Source organism: Aegilops tauschii, chromosome 5 (genome assembly GCF_002575655.3).
Source record: "Aegilops tauschii subsp. strangulata cultivar AL8/78 chromosome 5, Aet v6.0, whole genome shotgun sequence".
NCBI classification, from domain to species: Eukaryota; Viridiplantae; Streptophyta; class Magnoliopsida; order Poales; family Poaceae; genus Aegilops; species Aegilops tauschii.
Genome location: NC_053039.3, coordinates 109,175,172 through 109,185,301, shown reverse-complemented (window position 1 = coordinate 109,185,301; position 10,130 = coordinate 109,175,172). Strand labels below are relative to the sequence as shown.

Below are 10,130 nucleotides of genomic sequence, written 5' to 3'. Positions count from 1 at the left end.
TCGTCCTCGCAGCCGAAGCAGCCGCCACGTTCGCCGTCAGGCTACTTCAACTGACGGGAGGGAGGCTCGTCAGCAGCCGCTTGGTAATGGAGAACTAGCCTGCCTGCATTTGCATGGGTGTTGGTGCTTAATTTGTCTCCGGTGATGGTTACTAATGTATTGCATGTGTTGCCTCCGTCTCTGTACGTGTTGTCTCCAGATTGTTCGTGTGAGCCATCTTGCCTCAGTGTATCTCCCGTGTGATCAGTGCGTGTGATGTACCATGAATAAACAGAGGAACATGCATCGTGCATGTATCTGAACGTACATTTGCTTCAGTACTTCACTTGATTTTCTGGTTGTTGCTCTCATTCCTAATCTAACACCACTCCTTTAGTTTCATCTGTGTTGCAATGTTATTATGTTCCTTCAACTATGCGTATTGTGTAGTGTTCCATAATATTTGTGGCTACTGCCTACTGGGAAATGGAAAGGCAGGACACTTGACAAATATCAAATTTCAGAACTTCATTCCTCAAACGAACAAAAAAACAGAACTTAACCTGCAGTTTCAGTTAGAACTTGGGCCTGTTTAGTTGGGCCGATATCGGGTCAGTGAGATTATTTTGCAGGTGGATCGTGACCCATATGAAAAGGCAGAGAAAGATATAGGTTACCCCAACACAAAATATCATCACTTGTTTGAATGAAATGTTGCCTCTTTATAAATTATAATTATAATGGAGTATGTGATTCCTGTGACAAGACACAGTCATAGGCAATAACAGGAGATTGAAAAGTGGCAGGAAACCAAATGCAAGGCCGACTCTCACTTCCCACATTTTGCCTGCAACCTCTTCACTTCAGACCTCCAGCAAACAATGTCTGCCATGAATAGCATGATGTGCACGTTGCCATGGCGTCGCGTCGTGATGGATGATGATGCTCTTCCTTCTCAGTTTCATATCACTGGTCAATACAACAGTGTGGTTGTACATGCTGTTGGTCGCTAACCATGTGGTGACGACGACACTGTCTGCACACCGAAATAGGATTTGCCTCACGCTCTGATGCTTGATGGCTTCTCGACAACAAGGGTAAGTAACAGGAACAAGCCAAAGGAGACGACGAGTGACGCGGCCATCAAGATAAGCATTGCTTGTAGTGTGATGCTTGGGCTCAAGAAGAAGATGACTGCAATGGCACCTGATTGCCAAACCTTCAACTGTGCAAAAGCTGCTTCCTGCATTTGTCATTTTTCAAGACAAGCTTAGTGTTCATTTAAGATAACTTAGTTATATTGGTAAATAGAACGTGCCAAATTATACATTTCGTCATTAACACAAGGTCCACAACAAATGAAATCAAAGCATCACACCGCTGGTATTTATTTAAGATGAAGCAGCCGTCAATATCTTTTCATTGAAGGCGAGGTAATAATCAGAAACACAAAATTAAGTGTTTTTGCTACATCTTTTTTTGTAGCGCACATATGAACATATTTATCAATGAAAATTTACAGGTATGTAGACCGCATCTTGGTCTATATATGATTTTTTTTAGTCTGAAACTTTGAGATATGAACTTTCATTTTTCTGAAAATACCTACCACCAGTAGACCCACCAGCCAAACCACTGCACTTGGGTAAGAAACTAAGAATACCCAAATAAAACAAGATCTGTACCAAAGGGGAAACTAGGATGTATCTGTACAAGAAACACTAGAGAAAACAAACCATAGTATGATTACCTTGACATCCTCGAACAGCAACCCAAGTAATGCGCTTAACTGTGTGTTCAAGACTCCGTCACCAACACCCCATAAGGCACCTATAAATAGTGGAATCGCTGCACCAAGTAGTCCCTCCACTGGACTGCAAGCAAGATAACAATGAGTAGACTGCAATAGCAATGATACGGGAAGAGTAGCACGGCAAACAAGGACAACTTGAAAAATCAAACCTGTAAAAAAGAAGCAACCAGAACAGGACCACAGCCTGAACAATAGCTCCAACTGACACTATAAATGTAGCTGAATGAAGCCCAGAGGTAAAACGTCCAGCAACCAATGAACACTGCAATGTCAAGCGAGCTTCAAATCAACTAAACATACAGTATGGTCTTTCCAGCAGTTTAGAATGATGTGTATAAACTGTAAATAAATGGAAGATGACATGTTTTATAGTTGTTTGTTTAAGTTGTGGACTTAGCTATTTTTTAAACCTTAAGCAACAGCAATAAAAAAAGGGGGACGAACTGATACTGGATAATGTTAACACCAAGTTGATAGTTTCACTTACAACTACATCAGATGCGCCATAAATTGCCATGGCGCCACCGACTCCAGATATGCCAAGCACAGGTGTCACAATACTCTTTGTGAATACAGCCCTAAGAAATCCACAACACCCTGTTAGAAAAGGCGCTGAAGCACCATCGATGCTGAAAAGATTTTCTGTTGCTTACCAAACAAACGCCTGTTGTAAACCTGAATATGCGATAAGAGGGATCAGAAGAATCATCCTTCGGTCCTTGAGAGGGGCAACAATATACTTCAACATAGCTCCAAATGAGGAGTGTGTCGAAGCATTATCTCGTTTCTCATCCCTTTTGGACAGTAAACACATCAATACAATGCCGATAATCATGCAGCCAAGGAACACAACAAACAGCAGATTTTTTCCTGTTATACTTCCTCCATCCTGAAGTGATATGAAGATGATAGGATCAAACACACATGATGTGCAAGTAAAATGGCAGTCCACAAGATGCTCATCAAGTCATAAGACACTGAAAGGATCCAAATTGAGATGCTAACCTTTCCATTTCTCAGTAGAGCAAGTGAGATCAAATTCCCAATGACCTACACAATTCAAATGTAATAGAAGTCGTTATGTCAGAGACCATTGTACCCTTGTAGCTGTACAGGGCATGTGCCTATGTGCAGAAAGTAATAGAAACTACAGTCTGAGGTATGAACAACTGCTAAAGTAGCTCTTTGCATGTTTTAATAGTAAATAGCTCTTGTGTGTTGTACCTGTGTGCTAGCGAACACACCCCAGAATTCTCCATTAAAGCTTCCTAAAGTTGGACCGTCGGGCAAACTGTTGTCCCTTGCATGACTGAGGGCAGCAGAAGTAAGATATGTGCCCTGCATTGCGAACGGGTATGTACGTTAACCAGACATAAACGGGTTCTAAATAGTTTATTGGAAAGCAAAATTATTACCTGCCCAACCCAAATGATTGATGCGGTAAAACCCAGGTACAGTGAAGCTGGTACCATTGTATACCTGATAATTAGTTGTTCAAGTTAACATCAAAGGAGTCTCAGTATTGCAGCATGTTGAGTTTACTGAACTTGAAAATAAATCCACTGGTAAATTACAGAACTAAATTTTTTTTACCGGATTATGGAACACATCAAGGGCCAAAAGCCATTTGTGATTAATATGAGGTTGTTACCAGCAAACACTTCACTGAATTAGCTATTTGGGTTAGTTGAGAATTTTCATTACTCCAGCTAAACAGGGCATCGGCTCATTGTGTTGTTCGACATATAGAATGATTTGTATGCACAATGTACGACCTGGTAAACTTGGCCATAATGCAAAGCCTCTACGTGATGCAAGAGCTAAGGTTCTGGTCCAAAATCAGCGCAACAACTAATTAGGCTTCAACTGAAGTTCAGCCCTGACGAATCAATGAGCACGGAAAGAATTCGAATCCATGATCTTATTAACAAGGTCAAAGTGCCTAAACTTCTCACAATTCAAATTGCAATCAGGGGGGGTTTTGCAGCCAATGAAAATCAATTGACTATAATCAACGTCTCAACTACGAACAAAAAATCACATGACGAGACAACAAATTATCGAATAAAATTGACACTTCTGTTCTAACTTAATTGAACTTCTTTCAGGGGAATGAACATTGTCTAGGCAGGCATTCTATCAAGCAGGGACCAAGCATCCAAACCAAACACTGTTATACAGACCAGTGCCGCATTATCATGTCAGAGAGTCTGTCCGACTGTGCGACTCGTGACGGTACGCACCATGTCGGGACCAGGTTGGCGAGGATAAAGAGCAGATAGCCGCTGGTGCCGATGACGAGCGCGCGGCTGGCGCCCAGCCACCTGACCACGGGCGACGCCGCGACCGCGAAGAGCGTGAAGGAGGTGTAGAGCACCCCCATGGAGACGGTGCCCAAGTCGCCCTCCTGCAGCCAGGATCCCCATCAGGCTCGAACCGAGCGAGATCGACGCGGGGAAAGAGGGAGGGAGGTGCGCGTACGTCGTTGACGGTGCTCTGGAGGTTCTGGGCGGCGCTGTAGGCGGAGAACAAGCACACGAACGCGGCGGAGAGGACGTGCACGTCGGCGGCGTGGCTCCTCGGAGCGGGCGCGGCCAGGAGCGGCGCCGCCGCCGCCTCCTCGTCGTCGCGGCGGGCGTCCATCGCGGTTGGCTTCTAGAAGCAGCGCGAGGGGAAAGTGCGGGAGCTGGGCGCGAGAGTGGCGCCTGTAGAAGCTTTTTATGCTGCGGTCGCTCCTTTGTTAAAAGGAGAAGGCGGCCGGCGAGCGAGCGAGCGGAGAGAACTAGGCGTCGCGTGGGCCCGCGTGGCAGTGGCTCGTCTTGCTAGCCGTAGACCGTGGCTGCCGGGAACTACTTGGCCGTGCGCGCCTGCCATCTTGCTGCCGTTTTCTTGGCCGTGTGCCATTTTTGTTCTGATCTTTCCGGCGATCACTGTCTCTGCATTGTTGGTGTATCTGCCGTCTGTTGAGAAAGATTTTTTTTTATCCATGCCATGTGAGTGTAGGGGAGATACACGTGGAGCTAGAGGATCTGCGTGTCTGGAAATAACTCCACTTCACTATAACCACAAAACTCGAATCATCCAAATAATCTACTCACTCCGTCCGGAATTTAGTGCTAGATACATTCGCTCGAGTGACAACTAGAGTAATTTCGAACAAAGAAAGTAATACTCAACTTGAGACCATGGGTGCATGGCAGGCCTTTACAGCCAACTTAATGGTCCAACTTTTTTCCATAAAGAAAACTTGATGGTCCAACTTAGGATGGTGACACGGATCCATCGACAACATCGCGACCCTGTTTACTTAGGTTATTAATCGCTCCGCCCGCCGTGTCATAGCTTAAGATCCACGATGCACTTATATAAGCACATAAAGCATTCAGATCCTGGCCTGCACACCTTGTTGGTATCCTGCTTGGAGCTTCTGCAAGGTGACGACTGACGGCGACGGTGGTTGGAACTTGCTTCGTATCCAATGCTGCCGCCGATGGACATAAAGCTTTTGTCTATTTACGTACATATCCAGCTGCTGTTTGGGTAATCCTCGTATCGTATGCGTACTCCAACGGCTCCACTTGTCAGGTGGCACATCTGATCGGATCTTTAAAAAAAAGTGGCGGCAGGCGCGCATGGCTGCTGCCGACCAAGCTGTTCTGTTCCAAGACTCCAACTACAACCGGACAAGCGCAGGCCGAAAATATCCGCTAGTTATTCGGCGTCCATCTCGATATGAAATGAGCCAAAATGTTACAAGATTTAAACCAAAATTGGGTGTATATATTTTTCTTACAAAAATGAGTGAAGTGCAAATTCTCATTTTTCTCAAAAAAGGCGATCAACTTCTGCCTCTGTGGTGGTTGATGCATACATCCATTTAAACTATGAATAAGAAAAACAATGAAGAAAAACAATACAAATCTCACAAAGACCATATACTAAGGTGCACTTGTTAGTTTGACCCGAGACGCTCCCCTCTTATGTTCTTCGGTTCAAACACTCGGATGTAGTGACACTCTTGACTCTCGTAGGCCATTGTCCACCTTGTTGCTTTTCCTCATTTTCTTCATATTCCTTTCATTTTCCAAGTGTCGACTATCTACACGGAGAAGGGCCAAGCCGGAGGGCCGAGAGAAGGGAAAGAGATAGGAAAAGATTTCACTGCCTATCTCGTTAAATTTTTTTTGGACACTTCGCTAAAAAAAAATGTCTTCAGATAGGGAAAACCTATGACCCACGGACTTAGGGATGGTCATGGGAAGGCGCCAACCGGCAATGTTGGCGACAATAGCCATCAACCCTCATTGTTCGTGGGCAGAGGTGGGCGTGGGCAGGCCCGGCGAGGTGGGTTGACGTGGCTATGGCGTGGAGCTCCCAAGATTAAGGGGAGAAGAAGCATACCTCGCTGCTCGCTCAACAAGCGGCAGATGGTCGCCCCGCCTCATATTTGTATTTGGTGGCGTTTTGTTGCACATATCAAACATCTTTTTTCCGGTGAGTTTTTTACTCCCATTCAGAACAAACTGAAATTGGCGTGTCGATCAGATTATGCAGCTACATTGGGCGTGGTGCAGGGGCACGCATTTCATTTTGCTTGCACGGCAAGCACGAAAGGGACGTCGCCATAGTGGAAAGCAAATGCTGAGCCGGCAAGTTAGTAGATTTGTCATTTTACCACCTATGTGTTCCCCTATTTTGTACTGTACCCTACACCGCCAAATTCCACTGTCACTCGGATGAATCTTCGCCACAGATTCAGTCAGCTCGAGATGTGTCGGAGCCGCCAGGAATATACTCTACCAAGGACGGAGAAATTACAGCAGAAGCAATCGGAGCTAGCGGCTTGGTGGTAGCGTACATACCAGGAGGGGGCGAGGTTGGCGGCGATGAAGAGGAGGTAGCCGGAGGTGCCGAGCACGAGCGCCCGGCTGGACCCCATCCCCCGCACCACCGGCGAACCCACCACCGAGAACGCCGTGAACGACGTGTACAGCAAGCCCAGCGATATCGACCCCAAATTGCCGTCCTGCGTGCGAGAGCCCGTGCGGCCGGCGCCAATCAGTCATATCGCCACGCCACCGACGGTCACGTCCGGCCGAGCGTGCGCGCGTGCGCCGGGGAATTCTTGAGATGGGAGGATGCGTACCGTGTTGACGGTGCTCTGGAGGTTCTGGGCGGCGTGGTAGGCGAGGAAGACGAAGAAGAAGGCCAGGCTGAGGAGGTGGAGGTCGCGGGTCTGCGACGCTGTGCCTGCGCCGCGGCGGCCGTCTCCGGCGGCGGAGACGAGGGGAGCCGCCTCCTCGTCGTCGTGGGACGCCGCGAGCTCGGGTCCGGTCGCTGTGGAGCCCATGGCGGCCGGCGTGGAGCGTCCGGCTGGCCTGATTGGGGGAGGAGTCAACTGCCGGATCCTTCGGTTTCGTGTGCGATGATTTGGGGAGGGAAGGGTATGGGCTTTTCAAATTCGTGACGTTCCAAGGGTGTCTGTGAATAAAGTCTGGAGTTGTGTTGCATAAGAAAAGACTCGAGGACAAAAACTGGTAGCCTGCTACCTTCCAGATAATCTCAGGGGCTTTTCTGATAATGTTGATCATATTTTGCCTAGCGTTTTTATTCTTTTTCTTCATTTTTCGAGGGAAGTGTTTTTTTTTAGTTTTCTTGAATCCATAGCTTAGTGATTTGTCTATATAGTACTCCGTCCGTCCTAAAATATAAGACCATTGTTTACACTATCAAATTACATTTCCGGACGGAGAGAGTATTTTTTTCTTTAGTAAACGGGAGCTTGCCGTATTCATTCTTTTTTCTTCTTCTTCAATTTTGATATACTCCATCTGTAAACTTTTGTAAGGTGTTAAATCACTATATATTCATTGTTCGAAGCATATTGTAGTCATGCTGAAAGAAACATACAATCAACTCTGGTGTCATTTTAATCCATGTGCACAAATGACTGCAAGTGGCGCTTCTTTTATTCCTTGGAGAAAAACTGGTGCGTCGTATTTCGCAAGTTATCATGAGCGACGTTTGCTGGAACCATCTGTCGATGATGCTAGAACCGGCCTTCGGTGATGTTGCAACCAGCGGCACCGTATGATGGAACCAACGACATCGTCTGTTGGGAACCTACGCGCCACATGCTGGAACCGGTGACATGGTTTGCTGGGACCAGCCTCCGGCGATGTTGCGACCGACGACACCGTATGCTGGAGCTGATGGCACCGTTCGTTGGGGAGCAGACTGCCATACGATGGAATCAGTGACATGGTCTGCTAGGACCGATTGCGTTGGTTGCTGGAACCGGCTACCACGATGCTACAACACGATGATGGGGGAGTTACTAGGTTGTCGACGGGGCGTCACGCGACAAGGAAAGTTGCGACCGTCGGCCACGAAAGCTACGACCATCAGTGGCGAAAGCTTCAACTGGTGTCTGCAAAAGCTGCAACGGTTTGTTGCCATTTGCTGGGAGTGGCGAGACGACAAGCTGAGATTGGCAAACAATTTTCTGGGACCGGCGAGAAGCAATGCTACAACAAGCTTTTTTGTGCAAGACAACGATGGCGAGATGCGGCGATGATGCAGGGCAACGACGACGAGCGTCGAAGGCCATTGCCGGCGGTGCGAGGCCGCGGAGACTAGGGCCTGGTGGTGTGCGGGTTGACAATCCCTTCTTTTTTCGGTGCTAAGCGTGCCTGCGGAGAGAGAAGCATGTTTTGTAGTTGTTCGAGAACCTACAAAAACATGGGATCCACAGACCTTATGGGAGGTGATAACATGTTGTGTGATCATGCACAACATGATCATGGAGGATGAGGGTGAAGATGTTGTCGGAGGTCTGGGATTTGAGAACATGGATGATCCTATCCAACTTTCAAAGTTCGGCCACACTTGATGAGTTTATTCAAATGCATCAACAAAATCGTCATCGAGCAACTCATGAGAAGCTTAATAAAGATCTAATTAAGCATGTATGGTGCTTAAAGGGGACAGTTAGAACATATGTGCGAGTTGAATTCAAGTTTGTACTACTATACCATTTCAAAATTTAGTTGGATTATAATATTTTTCTTTGAACCAGTGTCTCAATTCAATACTTTCACTCACTGAATATTTGATATGCTATAATTTTGAGTATCACTATTCACATGCTGATATTTTAGAGGCCGGCGTTGAGTTGGCCTAAGAGCATCTCTAGTAGATCCCCTAAAACATCCTTGGAAAAAAATTGACCGATGTGCGGTTTTGGGCTTTTTTGGCCCGAACAGCTACCGCATATCAGCATGCATGACTTATATGTCTCCAACGTATCTATAATTTTTTATTGTTCCATGCTATTATATTATCTATTTTGGATGTTCTGTATGCATTAATATGCTATTTTATATTATTTTTGGGACTAACTTATTAACCTAGAGCCCAGTGCGAGTTTCTGTTTTTTTCTTTCGCAGAAAACGAATACCAAACGGAATAAAACCTTCGCGGTGATTTTTCTTGGACCAGAAGACACCTAGGAGCCTTAGAGTGCAAGTCAGAAGAGCCACGAGGTGGCCACAAGGGCGGAGGGCGCGCCCAGGGGGGTAGGGCGCGCCCCCTAACTTGTGGGCCCCTCGGTGACCCCCTGACCTAGATCATCCTCCTATATATTCACATATATTCCCAAACCACCAGAAGCATCCACGAAAACACTTTTCCACCGCCGCAACCTTCTGTTCCTGTGAGATCCCTTTTAGGGGCCTTTTCCGGCATCCTGCCGGAGGGGGATTCGATCACACTGGGCTTCTACATCAACTCTATTGCCCTTCCGATGAAGCGTGAGTAGTTTACGTCAGACCTACGGGTCCATAGCTAGTAGCTAGATGGCTTCTTCTCTCTCTTTGATTATCAATACCATGTTCTCCTTGATGTTCTTGGAGATCTATCCAATGTAATCTTCTTTTGCGGTGTGTTTGTCGAGATCCGATGATTTGTGGATTTATGATCAGCTTATCTATGAATATTATTTGAATCTCCTCTGGATTCTTTTATGCATGATTTGATATCTTTGTAATTTTCTTCGAATTATCGGTTTGGTTTGGCCAACTAGATTGGTTTTTCTTGCAATGGGAGAAGTGCTTAGCTTTGGGTTCAATCTTGCGGTGTCCTTTCCTAGTGACAGTAGGGGCAGCAAGACACGTATTGTATTGTTGCCATCGAGGATAAAAAGATGGGGTTTACATCATATTGCTTGAGTTTATTCCTCTACATCATGTCATCTTACTTAATGTGTTACTCTGTTCTTCATGAACTTAATACTCTAGATGCAGGCAGGAGTCGGTCGATGTGTGGAGTAATAGTAGTA

The 10,130-nt window shown here is 46.3% G+C and overlaps 1 protein-coding gene across 2 annotated transcripts; it reads right to left on the bottom strand.

Annotated features, from left to right (window-relative positions):
• Positions 1 to 677: 677 nt before the first annotated feature.
• On the bottom strand, positions 678 to 7,291 carry LOC109787551 (UNC93-like protein 3). Of its 2 annotated transcripts, XM_020346096.4 has the most exons (11): positions 6,939 to 7,249; positions 4,274 to 6,818; positions 4,036 to 4,199; positions 3,208 to 3,271; positions 3,017 to 3,130; positions 2,798 to 2,842; positions 2,446 to 2,681; positions 2,280 to 2,370; positions 1,942 to 2,054; positions 1,730 to 1,853; positions 678 to 1,222 (listed from the first exon to the last, which is right to left on the bottom strand). In XM_020346096.4, exons 2-11 carry the CDS (start codon positions 4,433 to 4,435, stop codon positions 1,040 to 1,042), a joined length of 1,296 nt encoding a protein of 431 aa, XP_020201685.1. In that variant the 5' UTR covers positions 4,436 to 6,818; positions 6,939 to 7,249; the 3' UTR covers positions 678 to 1,039. The 2 variants fall into 2 exon arrangements, with proteins under 2 accessions (XP_020201685.1, XP_020201684.1); XM_020346095.4 differs by lacking the exon at positions 4,036 to 4,199 and having other exon boundaries at positions 6,655 to 6,818; positions 6,939 to 7,291.
• Positions 7,292 to 10,130: the final 2,839 nt, after the last annotated feature.